Source organism: Gopherus flavomarginatus, chromosome 2 (genome assembly GCF_025201925.1).
Source record: "Gopherus flavomarginatus isolate rGopFla2 chromosome 2, rGopFla2.mat.asm, whole genome shotgun sequence".
Classification (NCBI taxonomy): domain Eukaryota; kingdom Metazoa; phylum Chordata; order Testudines; family Testudinidae; genus Gopherus; species Gopherus flavomarginatus.
Window position 1 is genome coordinate 244516606 of NC_066618.1, and position 23955 is coordinate 244540560.

Below are 23955 nucleotides of genomic sequence, written 5' to 3' on the forward strand. Positions count from 1 at the left end.
TTGACTCTGTACAGGCTAATGTTTAGCTGGGAGAGGCGCTTGGTATTTGATGAGTGTAACATTTTAACTTAGGTTAGAATTGTTTATGATATGGGCTGTTATGCTATGGGTTTTTGTGACATTCAATTCATAAAAATATTGCCTCAAACATGTAGCATGCTGTATTTAACTTTACCATAACTGAATATTCTGCCACAGACATAAAAAAAAATTTAGTCTTTGAAAGTGAATGTTTTAATTTAAAGTAATTACTTTAAAATTTAGAACTGAAATTCATTAAGGGTAGAGAAAGCATATTTAACACTAGCACAACAATTATTTTTATCTACTCTGAAACTATATACCCATTGCTGCTGTTTGTAGTTTGTTTTTTAAAAGGCAATGCAAATATTTTAGCATTTGTGGAAAAGTTCATTTGTATTTGTATTTTGTTCCATATAATGTCTTTGATGTGAAAAATGTTGATTCTGCATATCTCACAAATACAATATAGAGCTTAAGTTGGCCTGTATAGGTGTGTCTTGAAACTTTTGTTTAGATTTTGGATGTTTCCATTACAGTTTCTTTGCAGCCAGATTAGTGAACAGAAATGTAGATTTAATTACTGATTCTGCCTAGAAGAAGAAAAAATAAGATGAAAGAAAAATTTCCTCTTAAGTGATTATGAGGCTTTAAAAATGGTTACTTGAGCTTTAGATGGTTTCTCCACTTACTTGGTTTAAGAAGGGGGATTTTCTTGGTAATTAATTATTTTTGCTTAAAATAACTCTTACGGATCTGTTAAAGGTACGTACACACACACACACACACACACACACACACACACACACACACACACACACACACACACACACACACACACACACACACACACACACACACACACATATATGAGGGAAGGGAAGTTAGGCCAGGGAAGTTTATATTAGTAATACAGGTGTTTGAATTATTCAGTGAAAATTATTAGTTGGCAAATTTTAATTCATATTTATTAAATGTACTCTTCTTCTGATTGCAATTCATTTATGAGCTTATTTTAAGTTACTGTAAGAATCAGTTTAAAAGAATGGTCTTGTTGATAATGCACTTATGGGGACTCAGGAGATCTGGTTTCAATTCGCAGCTCTGCTGTGTATTTCCTCTGTGAACTTGAGCAAGTATCTTAATCAGAGCTGGTCAGAGATGCTTCACCAGAGCCACGTTCTGTTGGCACGTGCCCTTCTGTCAACACTGAAATGCTTCACAAAATTGAGTTGATTTCACCAGAATTTTATTTCAGATGAAAGCTCCAGCGGGGGGGGGGGGGGGGGAGAGGGGGGAGAAAGTTTTAATAAAGTTGAAACTAATTATTTCAACATTTTTGGAATAAAGCATTTCCAAAATTTTGCATTACTCATTATAATACAAAATAAAAAGTCAAAATTGATATGAAACACTTTGATTTTGCCTAAACTAAATGTTTTGATTGACCCAAAATGATTTTGTTTAATTTCAGCTTGCAGAGAATTTTGACATATTTGTTTTTCATTCCAAATCAGAACAAAGCCAGATTCTGAAATCCTTTGCAAACTGGAACTTCCAACCTTCGCTCAGTTCCACTCTTAATTTCTCTGTCTCAATTCCTGTCTATACAACAGAAATAATGCTTCCTTTCTTGTGTTCTTGGCTATTTGTCTATTTAGAATGTAAGCTCTTTGAGATGAGGTCTATGTTTTACTAGATATATGTGCAGTATCTAGCACAATGGAGCTTCAGTCTGAGTTGGAGCCTGTAGATGCTACCATCATATAAATAATTAATATTAATAATAGTTTGCTAAAAAAAATTATCCTATGGGTTGTTCATGAACTATTCTGTAACTATTTGTGATATATGATTGAATGTTGAAGTCACATAACAATGTTTCTTCTTCTTGACTGGATGATTGAAAATGTAGACAGGAGAATCTTCTTTTTGTATAACTACACACATATACAAAGAATAGCAATTTTGCAAATATTCATCTGAACAAAAACCTTCTCCCAAATAGTGAATAAAAAGAGAATGAATTTGGTAAAACCATATGTCCATTCTGTGGTATTCAGCTGTCTCAAATTATAATATATGGAGATGTACCTATCTCATAGAACTGGAAGGGACCCTGAAAGGTCATTGTGTCCAGCCCCCTGCCTTCACTAGCAGGACCAAATACTGATTTTGCCCAAGATTCCTAAGTGGCCCGCTCAGGGACTGAACTCACAATCCTAAGTTTAGGAGGCTAATGCTCACACCACTGAGCTATTCCTCCCAATTCAGGTGGCATGTCTGTGTGCACACAGAATTTCTACATCAGGGGTTCTCAAACTGGGGGTCAGGGGGGTCATGATGTCATTACATGGCAGGTCGCAAGCTGTCAACCTCCACCCCAAGCCCCACTTGCCTCCAGCATTTATAATGATGTTAAATATATTAAAGAGGGTGTTTAATTATTAGGGGGATCACACTCAGATGTGAAGGGGGTTGCCAGTAAAAAAAGTTTGAGACCCACTTGTCTACATCAACGTTGCATGAAACACTTCCTGTATGGAAATAACACTATGTCAACCCTCTCCAATAATTTTTTCATGAAGTTTAATTCAGAACTTTTTAAAAAATACATGTGCCAATAATAACTGAGATTCTTTTCAGGAAAGCAATGATGATAGCCAACTATTGCTATGTCATGTGAATTAATTTATGGATGTTTTACCAGCTGACTGAAAAATGTTGTTTTGTACCAATGTCCCTCTTAATGATTTCTGTTAGCAAGGATATTTAAGTAGTTACACACAAATAGAAAGTTAGGTATTTCACATACACTTTAACTTTCAAACCACTTCTTTGAATCTGTAATAGTTTGGACAAAAAGTATTTCTTGTTATAAGCATCATAAATTCTGATAATCAGATGTGATGGGTTTGAAAGGATTCATTAGAATAACAACCAGATGTGATTAGACATGCTGTCTTTGTATGATCTCTAAATGGTAAATGCTAATTAAAAGTGAAAAGGCCAGTTAAATCTCCACGTGAGTGTAAATTAGTCATGATTTTGTATTCGTTTCAGGTTTTAACTATAACTGCATATGTTGTTCTTGTCCCTCATCAGACAGTTCTTCAGCAGAACCACTCAACATGAACACTGCGGACAATGGAGTCAGTGGTCTTTGTGCAATATGTGGAGATAGAGCAACTGGCAAACATTATGGTGCCTCCAGTTGTGATGGGTGCAAGGGCTTCTTTAGACGCAGCATAAGGAAGAGTCATGTCTATACCTGCAGGTATTTGAAATATTCAGCTTGGGGAACTTAATTCATCTGTAATTTATACAGTGGATATTTTCTTTCTTTTTCAAACTGAATAAACGATACAGTGGACAAAACGTGTGATTGTTGGTTTGTTAATGTAATGGAAAAAAATCACTTTCCTGCAAATCGCTGAAAAGAATTGTCTACAGCCAACACACACACCTCTGTTTACCTATCTCTCATGAGGAAAGTCATACTCATTGCTATGAAACTATTTGTTACATTTAAATGATGTGTAGGCAAAACAATAAAAATAAATATTACAAGGTATTTAATAAGCATCTAGAAATCACCTTTAAGATAGTATCTTTTAGAATGACCTACCTTGATTCTCCACTAGAGGCAAGTTTTATCACGATTACTTTTTGGTATTGACTGGTCCAGTTACCAGCACCAAGTGAAATACAGCAGGACAGATGCTCAGATGGATTACATTGGGATAGTGCTAGACTAGTTTTATACCAGCTAAGGAACTGTCTCACTTTTTTTTGTATGTGAACATACAGAGAATTTCCTAAAAAAAAAAATTTTTTTTTGCGGGGTTTGTGATAAGCAACATTTTAGAGATTTCTCACTAAACATTTGTTTTTCTCCGATGAAAGACAATTTCTAAAGAGTGCTTAAGACTTATAAATCCTGATCCGAAGAACATACAAGAGATAACTTATCTGTAAGGAGCTTTGTGCTGCTAGAAATGGTGTTCTACTGTTCTTTTAATCACACCATACTTTTCCTTTGTGGTGTGCCAAAATGTATGTAGACTAATAGGGAGACATCCTCTGACCTCCACTTGGGTGGTTGTCTGCCCAGTACTTAGTTGAACTACACCTTCCAGCAGTCTTGAACTTTTGAAATTCTGGGACCAAAATTTTCTGTTTTCATTTGCAATGACAGCAGCTTGGTTCTTGTTCTACAAATATTGCTTTCCAAAATTATTTTGTCCTGTCTTGAGGACCCTCAGACTCAAAGAAACATTTGCTTCCAGGCCTCTCATTGTCTTTATGCTCCCTCTATTAATCATAGTTCCCCACTGTTCTTTTTAAAGGGCTGCCAGATCTTTACTATTGACTGCCCTCTGGCACTCTTTTCTTTCTTTCTCTATCCTCAACAAGGCTGCTTCAAACCCCTTTCCAGAATACAGAGATCTCTACTACTCATGCTATCATTTGTTTAAAGCCCTTTTTATCAACGTCTTGTGTCTTAAGACTTCTGGCATAAATTATGTTTGTTTGTTTTTTAAATTTAAACCAAATATTGACTATTAAATACTATTATTCAAGCAAAATATTTGCTGTGATGATGAAAAAGCTAATGATATCTTGCCCGTTATAAGAAATTATTCTTGCCACATGTACAGGTGGAAAACATTTTTCAAGGAAAAGATCAGTAAAGGCTGATAGTTTGAGACATGGTTTTTGACAGCCCACATTAATTGTTGTCCCTCTTGCTAATAAGGACTGTGCTTTATTAATGCTCTAATATATTTACTCTTTCTTGTATCTGATAGATTCAACCGACAGTGTGTTGTTGACAAGGACAAGAGGAATCAATGCAGATACTGTCGTTTAAAAAAGTGTTTTCGAGCAGGAATGAAAAAAGAAGGTAATAGATTGATTTATTACTTGACGCACAAAGAAAAATAAACACTTAATCTAAATGAGTGTTAAAACTTAGTATAAAACTAAAAGAATATCACGTTAGAATAACTCAATGAATAGATAACTCCAGTGCCTTCATAAAGGAAGAGTGATTTTACTATTATATGCTTCATTTACATTTTTAAGTTAGTAAATTTGGAAGTTATAGTATTTTGTGCCTATAACAAATTAACAGATTCAGAACTAGTTTGCAGACTAAATTTATTTTTATAGTATGTGAATCCTAGTGTAAAGTCCCAACACTTCAAACATTGTGAAAATCTGAAATCAGACCTGAGTTTGGAATCCATAAGTTCAGGAATGTTCAGATTTGGAATTTTGGTTCTATTCGTTATAAAGATATGAAACTTGTGTCCAGGTTTTGATTGGTGACTGCCTCTAGTGATATTTTTCAGTATCAATCTGCTAACTCCTTAATTTAGTTTAAATCTTGGAGGTGCATAAATCAGAAAAAGGTATGTGTGTGAGAGAGAGAGAAGTTCTCTGGTTTTGAGGTCTTTAAGGTGGCAAGAAATTTTTGCAATTATTAAAGATACACTCTGCTTATTCAATGAGATAAAATGATATAAATTAAAAGTTCATGATATTTGTTCACTTAAGATACCAAATATGCTGTAACAACAGATGGCTAAACTATGATAACATTTTTTCCAAAATAGACCTCTTTAAGTTTGTGAAATGTTAGTGAAATTCAAGCAATTTACTGACTGCAAAAAAATGTTGCTGCCCAGATTTTCACATTTAAAAGTTGGTTGCTTGTTATTGCTCATACAAGCCAGATAGAACTGATTATGGGCTCTGAGTCTACCCCATGTGGTCAAGGGGATTGACAGAAGCTCTTTGTGACTCATTTTCTCAGATGGGGTAGCTGCAGTTTCTGTGCTTTTACTGATGCAGTCAGATAATAAAGTTCTGGCGACAGCAGCAGCAAGTAATTCAGTGCTATTCTCCTCTGTAATGGGAGTGTGGGATTGTCCCTTACAGACTATGCAGGAACTGATGGGGTACAGTGACCCTATGTGGCAGTTTCCAAGCTGGAGAGGTGAATGGTCCTTGTCTCAAAGTGAGGGTAGCCGACAACTGCAAGAAGATAATGCTAGCAAGAAAAAACATACTAGTTTGGAGTGCCATGGGAGAGTCTATCTCAGGTCCTGATTGGGAAGGGATCATTGTGTAAGGACAAAAGAGTACATGGCTTGGTTGGGATCCTGTGTATGTTCAAATAAGCAGTTAAAAATGGAGCCTTTTGTGGTTCCCACATTACTAGACTTACGTTTATTGTGGTGAAACTGTTTTACAACCTTTTTTGGCATTTTTTTTTATCCATCATAAGGCCAGTTTACAGCACGACTCTGTAACTTTACTGTAGTGAAGTGAGTTTAGAGTGTGCTTCTGCAAGTACCTTATAAGGGTAAGAGTGGTTTATTGTGTGGTCTTATATGTTTTTGGCTTTGCTAATGGCAAACATTTTTGTAGGCGAGAGATAGGAGAGGATTAAATGTATTTTCTTTTTGCAGTCACATGGCGAAGTTCTACTCTTATTTACAGTCATAAATCTAAAATAACTCCATTAAGTCTGTGGAGTTGCTCTTCATTTACAGAGGTATAATGGTGCAGAAGTTGACTTCTAGCATTCAGACCATTAAAATCAGTAGTGCTTTGAATATACTGTGGGATCCTTGTAAGAAAAATGTTGAATTATCTGTTTTGGTCCTCAACATTTTGCAAAAGGCAGAATTTCAAGGACACTCAAACCTTATAAAATGAATATATTAAAAAATGTGCATAACTTTTTTCACCAATTTTACACCATTTTTCCTATAAAACATATTGGCCCTTGTTCTCCACTACATATGAGCTATGCTGATTCAGAGCTGCCCAACCGCAGCATAAATCAGAACTGGAGGGATCCTATTCTAAATGACACTATGTGTGCTGGTGGTATATGGTCCTGCCCATCATAGGAGGATTGAGCAGAGATCAGTTTAGTCACATCCCCAGCCTGCCCTCAACATGTCCCCTTCCCCTCATTATGCTAGAAGTGGGGGAAATCAGCTGATGGAGGCTATGCCAGTCCTACACCATTAAAGATTTCCCCTACAGAGGGAATTTTCTGCTCGGAATCTCCAGCCTGCTTAAGGATGCTTTAGCCTAAGTAAGCAAAGACTATTGGACTGGTGAATTCAGCCCATTGAATCCTGTACATAGGCAACACAAAGGTATTTCCCTTTGATTCTGCAAGTGGCCCTGTCACCCAGTGACTGGCCCTTGTAAGAGGAGATGGGGCCAGTCATACTTGTGCTATAATTAATTTGCTGCTTCCCAGCCTGAGGGGGCAGGACTGGACAGCCAAGTGATACCTTAATGGACATCTGGGCCTTAGAAAAGGACTAAGAGAGATCTGTTAGGGTGTTAGAACCACAGGAAGTGGGAAGGCTCTTGTGGAAGGCCCTGAGCCAGTGTCTGCAGGAGGCTGGGTACTGCAGGGGAACCAGCCTTGGGGGCTGGCGAGTGCTCTGTAGTAAAGTGGGGAAAGATTCAAATGTAGCTTAGAAAGGGGCTGAAAACAGAGCCCAAAGGGTAGGCTGAAATGAAGCCCTGGACGGCAGAGAAACCGTTTTGGTTTGTTTAGGACTTTCTAGTTTGAACTTTTGTTACCATTGAAGGGGTTATATTTATTTGTGACTTGAGTGGAGAGGTAAGCCACACCTCCAACACAGACTTGTGTGGGGATGCTGAGGAGACCCATCTTGGGGATGGAAACTGAGGCAGGGAGTACTGGCAGTGCTATGCTCAGCCAGCAGGTGGCATGCTAACATCTAATTTTAGTATTTGACCATCAGTGTCTTGCTTCTTCTGGTCCCATGTGATGTTGACATTATTTTAATTAATTTTGTGTTTAGTACTCTACTTTTTGAAATACTAGGTGAATGGGCATTGTGTTCCTCTAATTTAAAAAAAAATCCTATTTCTTGTTTCATCTCTACATGCACATTTAACACTTAGTGTTTATCATTGCAAGACATTTCTTATTATGGCTTAATATGAGGCCCATCAGTAAACGTCCTTAGCAAAAAAGCTAGTGTACCTCTGGAATAAAGTGTGTTCATTCATCATAGAAACTACAGGATATTGTGCAGTGGAGAAAGAGAATATTTTACTGAAGCCTTTCATGCTGCAACTGAACCAATGTAATGCAGATTTCCCCCCCTCAAAATAACAAACACATGATTGGAAATAAAACTTCTACTCTTAAAAGGTGATGAGATTCCTAGTGCAATAAAGAAAGATGTTGATCAGCACAATGCTTGTTCTCTCCTTGGCCTAACCTTGGATACAATTGAGATTTTGAGAAATCTGATTGATAGTTTTATTTATCCTCTTCTTTCCTGAATTAAAAAGTAAACCTTGTTACTTAATAAGCCTGTCTGTGCTCATTAAGGTTCCTTATCCAAAGCCCTTTATACACCTTTCCTAGGCCTCATGAGACACAACCCACCTGCTTGGAATATTTTTGCTTAGTTAACGTTCTATAAAATGGCAGGAATTGAATGTCCCTAAGGAGGAGCCCAATATTACAGACTCTAAATTACTTTACTAATGGATTGAGTTCATTATTCACTCTTGTTTCAGTGTTTCTCACAGGAAAGCATGAGCAGAGGTATCAGAATTTCTATGACTTAGACATTCTGTCAGTGATTGTTCTGTAAACCCTTTGACCTAACTCAACAGGATTGGGATTTCTATATCATTAGGCTTCATTAATTAAGGAGAGAGGAGAGGCCAGCCAATCAGATTACAGAGTATTGTTGCGTTCAAAGTAGAAAGTATGCAAATCTACTGTAATAAAGCCAATCATAAAAATGCTGTGTCTAACAACAATTAGAATTGAATAATTTTAGTGACAAACAATATTATATGAATAAGAAATGTACAAGATTTCTTGTCACTCTTTCTTTCTCATGACTCTCTCAGAGCTGAAACTTCAAGGTCCTCTTTGGATGTCATACCTTGTGATTCATATAGTTATATAACAGCCCTTTGAAATTATGTTCAACCACACTGCCTACCAGCAAATAAATGACATGATTATTCTTTTCTAGCTGTGCAAAATGAACGGGACAGGATAAGCACAAGAAGGAGCACATTTGATGGCAGCAACATTCCCTCTATTAACACATTGTCGCAAGCTGAGGCTCTTTCTCGGCAGGTATAGTGATCCACCATGAAGTTATTTAACACCCTTTTAGATTTTTTTCATAGTTAAATAGCTCCTATTTTTCATTGTATAAAGAATAATTATTGAGACCAGCATTCTATCTGCTTCCAAAAATGCAATCCAGCTGCTTCTTCCTAATATAAGAATCAATAATAAAGAACATACATCTATTTCTGATGGTGAAGCCAGTAAAGAAGGTCACTTAAGAAAATTCATCATGTGTTAGGTGCAATATGTCCCAGTTTTCTTCCTTAATATTACTTTATGATCCTCTTACTTTCAAATTAAGTACTGTCTGAAGCAGTTAGTGACATCTGTCTGATCCTTGAGGCTGGATTTTCAATGGAGCTTAACAGAGGTAAATGTCTGACATCCAATAAATGCCAATAGGTCCGTAACTCCCTTAGTTAGGCTCCTTTGAAAATCACAGCTTTAATGTTTGGATTTCATAAACCCTAATAAGGTTAACAAAAGGGGTCCAAATGCTGAACCTATTCACATTGTGCTTTTGAACTCTCTTTTTCTGGTTTGAACTACATTTTCCTCTGGTTTCTTTTTTATCCAATCAATTGTTGAGTAGAACAGTATCCACTGGTTTCCTGTAACTCAAATAAATCCAAATAATTGATTTCACACTCCCTTACCTCTTAGTAACTTACTCAGAGGGCAACTGCTGCCATCTTTACTTCATGATTTCATGCTGACTGTTTTATACTGAGTGATACATCCCCAAAAGTTTTGTAATCTTGTCCTTTGTCAGCAGCTTGCGTATGATGGAGCTGTCTCTAAGAAGTACTCATAAGCTGTAATATTTCTTGGATCCTTCTTTGTTCCTTATTAAATGAAAGAATTAAATTAGCCACCTAATACTACTAGGCTGGTATGAATGGGCTACTGGTACTTTGGTACTACACCTGACTCTAGTAGTCAATGAAAAAGCCTCTTCAAAGGTACTTGCATTTCCCTTATTTTTTAGAATGTTATGCTTTAAGTAACTTTTAGCCAGGCATGGTGATATGTTGTATTCTTATTGTACAAATTAATTCATATTTCAAACTCATGTTTACAAACAAATAAACTATTTCTCCTCAGGCTCGTGTTCAGAAGCCACGATGATGGGCACCTTAAAAATACGTAGGCAGACAAACAAGTAAACAAAGATAAATATTTATGGATAATGCTTTCTCCTTCTTTGGTAGATGCTGAGCTGAATAATTACAGACAGGCCTGGAGCAACTATGTTAACAACCTCAAACTCAGGGAAAAGTTCTCACTTCATCTAACCCATACCTCATAGCTTCTCCTTTCTCCATAATGTTCTGAACAAAAGCCCTAAATCCAAATACCCTTCATTTTGGAAAGTTTGGGTCTAAATTTTGCAGCCTCATGCCCATCTCTATTTGTGACAGACTTCCAATTATGTCAACCTAATTAATGGTTAACTTTCTGTTTGGGCTCTAACTTTTAGCTGTCATCCTAGGCGTCTGAACTATCAGTATGTTAAGAGCTTGATGCAGGAGTTAGAGTGAAATCTTGTGGCCTGTGTTGGGCAAGAGATCAGAGTAGGTGATCATAATGGTCTCTTCTGATCTTAAAATCTAAGAATAAGCTGTTTTCCTTAGTAATTCTTTGAACTTTGTTTATAGTAGGTACACTTATGTGTTCTTATAGTCTTTTAATCATTGACAAGTGGTACATACAGTTCATGAATAAAAGTGTTTTTCTTAAATGGGTTCCTACTAAATATCCATTCTGTATGCTCTTCTCCCACAAAACTGGGAGATAATTGTCTGATTGTCTTCAGCATATATTCCCCATCTAGAATTTTCCTCTCTAAAGATTAAATATTGTATTTTGATCATTTGATATCTATATTTCCATAACATCTAGAGGTCTCTAAGAGGATCAGCTCCACAATGTGCTAAGCACATCTGAAGACACAGTCCTGCCCCAAAGAGCCTAAAAGTGACACACATAAAATGTGAGAATAAAGTGCCAGATAGCCTCATGTGACCCTCAGTCAAACATGTGGCAAATTTAATATGGGCTTCAGAGAGAGATTTGAAGGAGAAGAGGGTAGGGTAACAGGTTAGTTGAGGGAGAGTTTTCACATGTAAGAAGCAATGAGGAAGACACAAAGAAGTTTTAATCCTTCTCCTTTTAACTTTAATGATTTCATTACTTATACAGTAAATGGTTCCACGAGGAGCAGAGAAGAGCATGTCTACTTTGTCCCAATCCCATAAGAGCTCCTGTGCCCCAAATCTGCAAGGTTAAAGCTCTACCATTGTGGAAGGTCCAGGCAGGAGTGAGACTGAGTAGCATCTGCCTTCCCTCAAACCATCAGGGATACAGTACCACAAGATAATGCTCACCCTGTCAGCATTATTTGCCCTACTTCCCCTTCCATGCTATATGCTAAAAAAGGAGGAGATTGGGACAGTGGAAAATGGAGAGAGGGAAGGTCATGGTAGCATAGCCAGGAGCTGTGACACCTCTGGGAGTGAGAAGATTCATATACTTTAAGGCCATAAGGAACCATTGTGATCATCTGATCTGACCTCCAGCATAACACAGGTCTTAGAACTTGACCCAGTAATTTTTGCAGCAAGCCCATAACTTTTCTGTGTGCTATAGCATATCATTTAGACAGACTTCCAGTCTTGATTTAAAGATGTAGAGTGATGGAGAATGTACTATGTCCCTAAATAAATCATTTTGATTGTTAATTATCCTCATTTTAAAGTTTGCAGTTTATTTCTAATCTAGCTTCAGCATCCAACCATCTTGCTAATGCCTTTTTCTGCTAGATTAAAGAACCATCTTCTGCTGGAAGTCTCTTTCCCGTTTACCTGTTTGTAGAACACTTAAACACTTCTTAACCTTCTCTTGGACAAACTAAATAGATTGATCTTCTTAAATCTCTCACTATAAAGCATGTTTTCCAGACTTTGCAACCTTCTTGTGGTTCTTTTCTGAACCCTTTCCAATTTTTCAACATTCTTTTTGAAGTTAGGATACCAGAACTAGACTCAGTATTCCAGCAATGGTCTCACTAAGGCCATATGCAGAGGTTACCTTCCTAATGCTAATTGATATTCCCCAGATGATACATGCAAGAATTGTATTCACCCTCTCAGCTACAGCATTGGACTGGGAGCTGATATTAAGTTGGTTATCTATAGTTTTGACAGAATTCATTTAAAAAAATGCAATAGAAGATCGATGTTTATTTTTCAGCATTCTTTCCTTTTTTATTGATTTACAGTTGCAGGAAATTTTGGAGGAGTCAGATAATGGAGGGTGGGGACTGGTGGGGGGATGGTTCCTCTAATAATTACTGAATGTCAGTAGACACTGAAATTCAAAAAGTTAAAGCTTTATAACTTTTAAAACACAAATAGTGTTACAATCCTTATATGCTTAGTTATCTATTGCTACACTGTAGTCCTATTCAGTTTCATTGTATTTCAGGATATCAAGTTATGTGGAAGCATCGGGCCTTAGCTCATAAACCCAACCTCTTGTGAGCTCTGCAACATAGTGGGATTTCACCATGGGGTTTTGGTAGTTGCAGTATTAGAGACCCCAGTCCTTTTCTCCCTCCTTGGTAGTGAAACCACACTGCCCCCAACCTCCAAAGGGGGAGAGTAGTGGGAGACTGCGTTTTGAAACTCAGTTGCCTGGTTCTTGTGCAGGTTTTTCTAGCGTGATGGATGCCATAGGTCTAAGTGAGAGATTTTTCCTAGTTTCAGCCCTACTTTTGTCTTCAGCCATCTTGCCTGTATTGCTTAATAGCAAGTTTAGTATTGTTCCTTTCCTTAGAAAGTCATTAAGGATTTCACGATTTGGCTCAGCGATCATGCAAAAGCTTTCAAGCACCAGGCCCAGAAAGATTCCTCTCTCTGTGTTTCACAGAACACTGTGCACTGCAGGTGGCCTTATATACACTGCTATTAGTACATTTTCTGAAACATCCCCAGCTTCTATCCATACTGGTTCTCATCATTACAAATCTTTCTGCTTTAGGCATTTAAAAAGCCTGTTTCATCTTCTAGAGTTAATGATACTTATCTTTTCACTGAAAATGCATATTTCCCTTTTATCTTTGTGTGCCTAGAACTGTATTACATTCCCTTCCCAACCCTTTCTTTCTAAAGTGAGGTAAATGTCATCCATTTTAAAGGCCAAAAAAAATTAAATGAAATTAAAAATGCTATAAATAATAGTCATCTCTTGGAAAGAGAATATCTTGTGAAAATATAACAATAAGAATCCCACACCATACTAGTAACAATGAGGGACAAAAATTATCATTTACATGCATATTGTCAGGGAGTTTGGCAGTAATGTGCATGCTGGCTTCCACGTGTTTTGTGTAAATATACTTCTAGCCAGTGGAAACATAGTAACAAATATGGAATACTAACGTGGTGTATTGTTTTGTTTTGTTTTGTTTTTTTGCTTAACATGGCTAGATCCCCGTCTCGAGCCCTGGTGCTAGTACTGACATAAATGTAAAGAAAATTGCCAGTATTAGCGATGTGTGTGAATCTATGAAGCAACAGCTCTTGGTCCTTGTAGAGTGGGCTAAATATATTCCAGCCTTCTGTGAACTTCCATTGGACGATCAGGTACAAAGCAAATGAACTGGAGAATAATGATGATTCTCCTCCTGTTACAGTCATGCAGAAATATTGTGTAACAATTCATTGTTTGCCCTGTATGCTAGATCTCAGTTTTGAAGCAGATCTTGAGACATCACATAAAGAGATAGTAGAGGTTGAAGGGTGCTTCATATGTTGGAAAAAAGGATGCAGATCCATGAACTGAAAATTTCAGAAACAATATTTTGCAATTGTTGGAACCAGAAACTTTAAAGGCATGCCAGAGTTAATAACAACAGTTAAAAAAACCATCCAACCTTTCGGAACAGTTGGTTTATGTTCAGCTGCAACTGTTTGTGAAGACTGAGGTGGCTTGTTACTTAATTTGAAGCAGTTTCCTTATCCTTGCAAGAAATATCAGTTTTACAGCCTCGAGAAGAAATCAAACCTATATTGATGCCAAACCATAGAAAATAATTTGCTGTTGAATATAATATAATAAAATATCCAAAATTACATTTATAATGTGCTTATGTAAATTTTATTCTAAATTGACATGTAAACAGTGCTCGAGTTCTCTTTAGGGACAAAATATCATCACCTTGGTGCCATGCCAGATATCTGTTACCTTTGAGTGAGATGTCTAAAGTGAATTTAAACCCCAGGTCTTCATGTTGTAATAGACATTACCAGGGCCGTATGTAGGAATTTAAATTTGATGACTTTTGGAGGGGCATGTTAAACACACACACATTATACAGATTAATATCAACACATGCATTTATATCATATGCATAGATATAAACAGAAGTACACTCACCATTTCAACAAAAATCTGTGCGCCTTGGAGCCATCTGAATAAATGTATCAACAAGTACTTGGCTGCAATGGGGTCACAGAAATCCTCCAGCCCTGGGGCTGCGGCAGGGAGAGGGAGCTTCTCCAGCTCCAGGGCCAGAGGAGCACTCTCTCTCTGCCACAGCTCTGAGGCCGGAGGAACTGTCAGCTCCTGCCATGGCCCCAGGGCTGGAGAAGCTTGCTTTCTCCTCTGCACACCCAGGGCTGGAGGAGGTCTTTCTCCCCACCCTGGCTCTGGGACTGGAGGAGCTGTCAGCTCCTGCCTCGGCCTCATGGCCAGAGGAGCTCTCTCTCCTGGTCCCAGCCCTGAGGCCAGAGGAGTTCTGTGCCCTCTGCTGATTATCAGTGCTTGCCCCCCCTTGTGTATGTCCCTGGATATTTCTGTCACCAAGCAGCTGGTTGGGAGGTTAACTCACTGCTAAGAATGCCCTGATTTTGGTCTTTTAAACTGTAGTTTAAAAGACTCTATAAAAATGTCATTGTGGAATTCCTCTTTATTGTCTCCTTAGTGTCAAACATACTCTGTTTGTAGTAAAAAGACATGAGGGGGTTCTCTCAGCACTGCAAACCCAGCCTTGTATCTGAGAGTGAAGCTGGGGACATTCCTCCTCCTGCATCTTTTCAGTAGTAAAGGTGCTGCATACCCTTTCAAATTATTGCTTCAGTGACACTTGTGCTTACATTGGGTTTGGACAAATGTAGCAAACAATTCCGTTGATGATATAGAAGGAAGAATGGAATCAAATCAGTCTTTAGTTGTGTGGGCACTCTAGGGGCCACAGATGTAAGAAGCAATAAAACTTGCTTTCATCACTCAAGCTGATATGATGGAACAGGAAAAAGAACAGACCTGCTGACTAAGAACATACCAACTTTACACTTTTCAGAGTATAAGTGCACTTTAGAGGGTCATTAGCCAATAATTTTATACTGAAAATGTGACCTATAGTATTTAGAATATAAAGTGAGAAATATTGCTCAAACTCCAAGGAAAACCTGATACTTTGTTACTGAGAAGTTAAAACTAATGGTTATTACTTTTGTATGATAACCTCTTGCTAATTGGCAACTAGCATTTACTTATCAAATAAGCTTCCTTGTTTTGTACACTTTCTTCCTGACCTCAGAGTCAACCTGGTTTATGAACAACAAGGTAAACAAAAAAATGTGTTAGCTCTGTTAAGGCTGAGATTCTGAAAGCTTTCTAATTTGGTTGCTCAGTTCCCTTAGCTGACTTTAAAAATCCCAGCATAAAAATCACAAGAGAAAAATTAATGTTTGCACAATGGAAACAAACAACCCCCCGAAGAAAATAGATTTAATTGCCAAGCTTCTAAGAGGGCATTATAAACAATGAAATGTAAATAAAAATGTAAAATGATAAACTAGTGAGTAAATTGTTTAACTGCTTTCCTGGTATGCATCAGGTTTCTTCTTTATTGACTATCATAAAGAGATCTTCTATATATTTTGCAAGAATATCGTCTGTATTTCGTAGTGAAACTGGCCTGTTTGACAGCAAAATGGAGTACTTTTCTGTTGTTTTATTTTCAGTTTTGAGCATGGTATTTTTTCTTTTATTTCAGTTATTAGAAGAGAAGTATTTTTAGCAAAATTGGTTGAATTACCCAGTAATGCACTGTCTTCTGAAAGCTGATAGATGGGCCTGATATGGCACTAGGAAAATTATTCTAAGCCCAAAAAAAAAAAAAATGTCCAAAAGGCTGGCTTTGTGGGGGAAAGAGCCATCTCAAATATCTTTGTGTTTTACTGGATCAGGCTGAACAAAATACTGTACTGGATATTGCAAAATTCAGGATAATCAGTTATGATAGCCTTTCTGCCACTGGTTCCTTCCATGTTGACTTAAAATCCAAGAACAGGCTTTATGTAAAAGGAAGTGGAATCTATGAAGTGCACATAAATGTATACAATGATAAACTATTTGCAAAATCATATTGTGTTCAAAATTCAGTTTGTACGCATTGCTAAGTGATAACAGTGACAAAGTTACACAGTTTAACGCAGCTACACTGAAATAGTATGGTGTTATAAAATGAACCATGTACCTTAAAAATTACTTGTTGTAGTCTGAGTAGTGTAATTGCAAGCAACAGCATTCTGTTGCCTGCTGCAGCTGATTTATCTTGCCCACTACAGATAGTCACATTTACATAGATATTGTAATTCATGTTGTTATTTTATGGGGGTTCCTCTTTTTAAGGTTGCCCTGCTAAGAGCGCATGCTGGGGAACACCTCTTACTTGGAGCAGCAAAACGGTCCATGATGTATAAGGACATTTTACTTTTAGGTAAACATTTATTTTCTTTTAATTAATAATTACCATGTTATAGTTCACTAACAACCATATAATCAGTATCCTGATGAACAGTGTCCTCATTTAACTGAGACAGTTGCCACAGCACAATGAGTGCCATGCACTCTACTGTCTTTAAACACTGCACTGATGGCATACCTAAACACTATACTTATGGTATGCCTACTATATTGTCACATGCCAGTTTCAGCAAAAGCAGATGTAAAGTCCCTTAAAATGGATGCAGTCCTTCTGATACCATAAACCTACACCCACATAGGAAGTCCTTGCCAAATGGATCTACTTACTTTGGTACCCTGTGTGGCAACATTGACCTATGTCACAACCCACCAGCGGGCTCCATCTGTGCCAGTACTTTGGTCTTCTTTCAAGGAACTGTCTAGGTGTCCTTGGACAGAAGCACCTAATGCAAGCCAGTGGTATAAAGTGTGTAAGGTATAGGGGCAGTCCGTCAGCCTTTCTTTATAAACTTTGTGCTATTATGCGTAGGGGACTTTCCACTGCCTGCTATGCCCATTCTTCGGGTCTGGCTATCTGTGGCCCAATATGACTCATTTTGAGTATTATTGTACCAACCCTAGCATCCAGGGAATGAAGAGTGCTTGCTCTAGAGATGCTACTCACATTAGAGGCTCTTCCTGTTCATGATCCAATTTTTTTCCTGAGTGCAGTTTTACTGAAATATACTACCTAGTTAAAAGTAAAACTGACTCATCGTACACATTAAATTACTAAAGATATAAATATTTGCTGTATGCTTGGGACACTTAGGTAATGAGCAGAACTGGTGTAAATGAAAATGGTGGTTAGCATGATGAGGGTAATTTTATGCCACAGAAAGGAACAATTTAAGACCAATTTACTACCCCTAGCTACTCTAGTTCTCTGAGAAAGAATTCTGTATAGCTGATGATTCATTGACCTAGCAGGAAATTATTATCAGCTTTTGTTCTTGACAAAACTCTTGCCCTTGTATGTTATTCTCACAGGTCATTTTAGTATACATATAACTTTTGGCCAGAAGTTAAAGTAAGATGGATTGCCGATGTGGGCTGGTTTTCTGTCTCTGCTAAAAGCAGGAGAGTTTCTCCTTCTCTCCCTTGTTTAGGTGAGGCTTTCTCTGCTTCTCCTCAGTTGGTGAGTTGAGGACTTGTCAGGCAAGAAGTATCCGAAGTGGAAGCCGTGGAAGAAGGTGTTTCTTGGATGGGAAGTTTCTGGGTTTTGCCCCTACTAGATGTAGCAGAAGCACTTGCCTCCCAGTAAGGATGGCCTCCATCAACCTTCTCTGAAGGAAGATCTACTATCCCTCTACTGATGATTTTGACAATCTAGCCCGGAATGTGACTCTTGTTGGGGAGAGAAGGTTTTGCAACAAGTTCACCCCATTTAATACCTTATCAATTTTCTTTATAAACATAATCCCCTTACTTACTCCAAATATTCTGCCTGGCAAGCCTCCAAAGAATTCCCTGCTTGGGGAAAATGATGGAAAGAAATACTAATTTTGTGTAAATTTATATGAATATCTAAAATATCCTAGCCAACAAAATGAATCTGTTATTCCTTTAAATCAATGTGCACTACATACTACCCCATATCAATACAACACAAGCATCTGCTGCTACATTACTTCATCATTCAAAAGCTACATCTTATTTTGTTTCTATTCAACCATTTACTCCTTTTAACTTCAGTGGGGCAAAGATTTCACCTATTAACTTTTTCTTACCAGAATATGCTCAGTAGCATCTTTAGTGACTGAATCAGTTGAAGACTGTAAATTCTTCAGGGCAGAGACTGTGTCTTTGTTCTGTGTTTATATAGTGCTTTGCACAGTGGGGTTGTGGTCCATGACTGGGTTTCCCAGGGTTTACAGTTGTACGTATATATAATAAAGTATATGCAATTATGCTACGATAAATAGTAGCAGTCTGTTAGGAAGTTGCAAGTTGTTCCTCTCGTTCTCTTAGAAAGGTTTAGAATTCTAAAACAAATAAATTAGAAGTGGAGACTTATATTTTTTACAATGAATTTGAATTTAAATAATTATGAGGACCACGTTTTCAAAGTGGCCTCTTTCTAGCCTCTAAAATAGAACACTGAATTTTCCTAAGATTAATTTCCTGTGCCAAATCTAATGTGTCAAAATGGACTTCTGGGCCCAAACTATGTAGTTAGATGGTTAATTGGATAACTCCTCAGTTTGTGCACACAAATAGGCCTCGAACCTGCAGACACACTAATCATAACTACGCATATGGGAATACTTATATGCCTAAGTACCTGCAGGATCAGGACTTTGTTTTGCACATATGCTTTCCTTGTAAAGAAACTTAGTTTTTCAACATGAAAATATCTGCAAAATTAAAAATGGTTTGGTTCACCTGGGTCTGTAAATTTAAACCTTTGTGTAGCATCAATCCATATTCTGGTATTTTTTCTCCCCAAGGTAACGATTACATCATCCATCGCAACAGTTCTGAAGTCGAGATCAGCCGAGTGGCAAACCGGATTCTAGATGAACTAGTCCGACCATTCCAGGAAATTCAAATAGATGACAATGAGTATGCTTGCTTAAAAGCAATTGTGTTTTTTGATCCAGGTACATTTTCCAAAAAGTCTTTCAGATTTAATGTATGAATACACTGAAATTAACGTTTGGTGATGTAACATTCATTAACAGTCTACATACTTGCACAAAGAATTATTCACTAAAAGAATATGCTTTGACTTGAAGAATTTTTTTCATTTTTTCAAGATGCAAAGGGATTGAGTGACCCATTAAAGATTAAGAACATGCGGTTCCAGGTCCAAATCAGTTTAGAAGATTACATTAATGACCGTCAGTATGACTCCAGGGGGAGGTTTGGAGAACTTCTGCTTCTATTGCCTACCCTTCAGAGCATCACTTGGCAAATGATTGAACAAATACAGTTGGTCAAACTGTTTGGAATGGTTAAAATTGACAGTTTGCTTCAGGAAATGTTACTAGGGGGTAAGTGTGTCATTCTTTTTCTGTGATATTCCACCTTATCAACCTGATAGGCACTTCAGAAAAAGTATCTTCCTCCCCACCTCACCAGGCTGCTCAGACTTACTCCAGGGGACTGGATCAATGCCAATTTGGGGGGAGCGTTAAAGTCAAGATAACACGGCTAACTGTCCTGTCTCCCCATCTCCAATGTGTATTGTATGTTCCTCAGCCATAGCTGAGTACTTGGACATACAATTCCCAAAAGAGACAGACCAGGAAATCCTTATAAATATTGTATGGATGAAATCCATTGTTAATGCAACCCAAGCAGTGAAAACAAATGTCATACTTATTATGGATGAAGTCTTGTTAAATTGTTTAATGAATACGCAAAAGGCAATTATTCAAATTGCCAATCAAAATATTTGCTCTAAGGGAACGTAATTATTGCTGTGTAAATCGCTAGTAGCAACATGTTAATTCGAATTGATATGTGCTTTTGTAATTTTTGCAGGTACGTCTAGTGATGCCAGTCATCTTCATCATCCAGTACATCCTCATTTAGCTCAGGATCCATTAACTGGCCAAACTATTCTCATAAGTTCAATGTCTGCTCCTGTACATACAGAACAGATCTGTAAGCAATTGCACATTATCTTTCTATCATAACATCTGACTGTTATGTTTAGTTAACTGGCAAATTCATTAAAATGGTGATCTGTCAAAGCTAGTGTATACTTCTTTCATCATAATTTCTGAGATTTAAATAGTAATGAATTTTTTTTAAAAAAAAGCACACAAACAACCTCCTAAGCAATACATTCTGGTTTGAGTTTAATTTAAAACACACGACACTGTTTTGATATTACCATTGGTTACAAATGTGGATTTTTAAAGGTGAACAATACACAGGGATTCTGATATTTAAAAATGAATATTTACCTTTAGTGACTAATGCAGATACTTTTTTTAGGGTACAGTAGTATGTATGTCATAAATATGTATTTAGATTGGTCAAGAACATAATAATGCATAGTTTCCTCTCAATTCTTTTTCAGCAACTCCAGAAACTCCATTACCTTCCCCTCCACAAGGCTCTGGACAAGAATACAAAATGTCTACAAACCAGGCTACAGTCATAACACAGCAATCAATTTTAAAACAAAAACCATTGTGATAATTTTTTTTTATTTTTATTTTTTGTTTTTTTTTCTTTTACATGCACTATATAAATTGTTAGGACACCTGGATGGTGGAAACCTCAGGATAGCAAATTAGGCCACCCCTTGACCCAAGCAAGTACAGGAGGCTGTTCTTATAATTCTTCTGTTTCAAAACGCAGAAAGTAAGGTACACTATTATGAATGATGAATTTGTTGTTCACTTGGGGATACTGGTAGTCTTACAGCATGTGTATATTTTCGTAATGCCTTTGGATCATTGAATTGAACGGGTTCATTTTTATTTCCCATTTGTAGTTGTCATCTTAATATTGTTTATTTTAGATCTGTAAGTAATTTCTTCATTGAAATGTCACTTGGAACTAATTGTGCTTATTTAGCTATGAATGGTAGAACTTAAGACATGGATTAACACAAGCCAAGAGTTCATAAATAATAAAAGAGCAGGTTGTTAAATAAAACAGACGTATTACATTTACAGTGAAAATACATAATGGATAGGAGGGTCTGTTTCATTAAAATAAATCCTGATGTGCGGATACCAGGATCTTGAAGTATGACTATACCACAAGAGTTAAATGTGTTGAATGATAGCTGTCATGTTTACCTATCAGTTTATGTGAATGTGGTAAAATGAGAGAACCCACAACGTGCAACTGTGTGCTAAAAACGAAACATGGGTATAGAGAATGACTTTGATCATGCACACACACTGTGTTTGCTCACAGCTGGAATTTGTTATGATGATCTATTTACTGACTCAGAGAGAGGTTTTCATGCTACGCTTTCATTCATGAATTATTGACATCACAAGAAAATTGCTACTTCGCACATTCTCGTTGTTCATAAGAGAAATGATGTTTCCTTTAATGGAGACTTTCTCCCCAAAAGCTGTTAAAAAGTGCCAAATAATGTGGTCTGTTGGGTTATTTTAATGAAATAACACATTGGAGTCAGAGATTCAGCAAAGAGATGTGACCTGGCCCAAATGCCTTGGTTTATTATAACATCATAAGTTCATACAGTCATCATGGAGCAGCTAGCTCCCTGACTCTTAAAGTGGTATACACTCAGCTATAAGAACTTTTCATTCTTTTTTGCAAACATAAAGCCACAAAACCATGTAAATTAGAAAAAGTTGGAGTGCTGACTTGTAAACTCAGAATGCTTTAATGAGAATTCACATAACACCAAGCAGTATGTGTGTTCCTTTAGGGTATTCTGTAATAGTTGTATTTGTAGTTAAATCTGCATACAATAGCTCTTAATGTTCATCTTTTGCTTTTTAAAAAGTGTTTTCTTTATTGGTTATTTTGTATTTTTTATGAATAAGCATATATTGCATTGCTCTGTGGAGCAATAACGTCTCCTTTCTCATCTCCTTTATGATATGTATGATTCACTTTTTGATGGTCTTGATTGTACTCTCTTTGATGCCTAGGAGAAGTTTGCAATTAATTTCAGTGGAAGCAGGGTTGTGTCCCTTGTACGCAAATGGGACCATAGACGCCGACCCTGGGGGTGCTCCAGGGCTGGAGCACCCAGAGGAAAAAAAATAGTGGGTGCTCAGCACCTACGAACAGCCCCACAGATCAGCTCCTCCCCCTTCTGTCAGTGCCTCCTGCTCACCGGAGGAGCCCGAGGATCAGCTTCTCCCCTTCCCCCCCAGTGCCTTCCGCCTGCCAGTAATCAACTGTTCAGTGGCATGCAGGAGGAGAAGGAGTGGGGGTAGGTGGAGGTGGAGTAGGAGGGGCTTGAGGGAAGGGGTAGAGTGGGGGCCATACCTGGGGTGGAGTGGGGGGCCAGCACTCCTGGGGAAATCACAAAGTCGGCACCTCTGTATGGAACTGAGTCCTTTTTTGAAACTATAATGTAGCTTTTAGGTGCTGATATGTGCTGAGCAAATGCAACTCCCATTTAAGTGACCGTCCCTATTCCTACTCCCACTGAAGTCCATGGCAAAGTTCCATTGAGGTCAGTGGGAACAGGTTTGGGCCTACTGACCTGAATGTGCCAAATATTTCATGATTAAGGTCTCACGCTGTTTGAGTTCATTCTGTAATTTTCCCAGGTACGCTTTGTGAATGCCTCTATAACTGACGCAGAGCACAGCTCATTGTATCTGACTAAAATACACTGTAAGAATCAGAGAATGTACAATAGAATGTTTTCACAGACTGCCAGAATGTACTGGATAAAAACATATACTGTAGTATTTTATCTTACTAAAGGATGTTATCTATTTTATACATTACATTGCATTTTTTTTTCAAATAAGGAAAACACTACTGTAATTTATTGGGATATGCTGATTTATTTTATAAATGTAACATTATTTTTGTAAACTTAATTATGCAAAAATCAAAAATGATTAGCTTTGTTAAACCTTAAATTATATTAAAATGAAATCTCCTATACGTCTGAACTGTGATGTCTTGTTTGTACATTGAGCATTCAGGATAAAAATGGTTGCTGGAAATAACCGTCAATCATCATAATTATCAGTGCTCAATAAACAGATATATAAACTATATGTATGTCAAACCTGCCCTGTGGTAACTTTTTGACAATTTACGTAATTGCATGAAAACACTGATGTCATTTTATATTGTTTGTCATATAAATAAGTACAAAAAAGTTACAAATCTGCATCTTCACGATATTAAAATCACATGAGAAATGTATGATAGCAACACATTACTTGCCACTGCTGTAGCATTGCTTTAGTACTATATAGCAATACTTTTCAGTTCCTGATCCTGACCCAGTAAATCATTCAAGCACATGCTTAGCT

General features: G+C 37.3%; 1 protein-coding gene across 2 annotated transcripts in view; it reads left to right on the forward strand.

Annotated features, from left to right (window-relative positions):
* Positions 1-21157, forward strand: part of HNF4G (hepatocyte nuclear factor 4 gamma) — a 73160-nt gene extending 52003 nt beyond the window's left edge. For both annotated transcript variants that reach the window (XM_050941035.1, XM_050941036.1), the window contains exons 2-10: positions 3127-3298; positions 4833-4927; positions 9087-9193; positions 13681-13836; positions 16892-16979; positions 19456-19608; positions 19765-20001; positions 20495-20617; positions 21039-21157. In XM_050941035.1, coding sequence (XP_050796992.1) covers positions 3153-3298; positions 4833-4927; positions 9087-9193; positions 13681-13836; positions 16892-16979; positions 19456-19608; positions 19765-20001; positions 20495-20617; positions 21039-21157 — 1224 coding nt within the window. In that variant the 5' untranslated portion in view covers positions 3127-3152. The remainder of the gene's footprint in view (positions 1-3126; positions 3299-4832; positions 4928-9086; positions 9194-13680; positions 13837-16891; positions 16980-19455; positions 19609-19764; positions 20002-20494; positions 20618-21038) is intronic.
* Positions 21158-23955: the final 2798 nt, after the last annotated feature.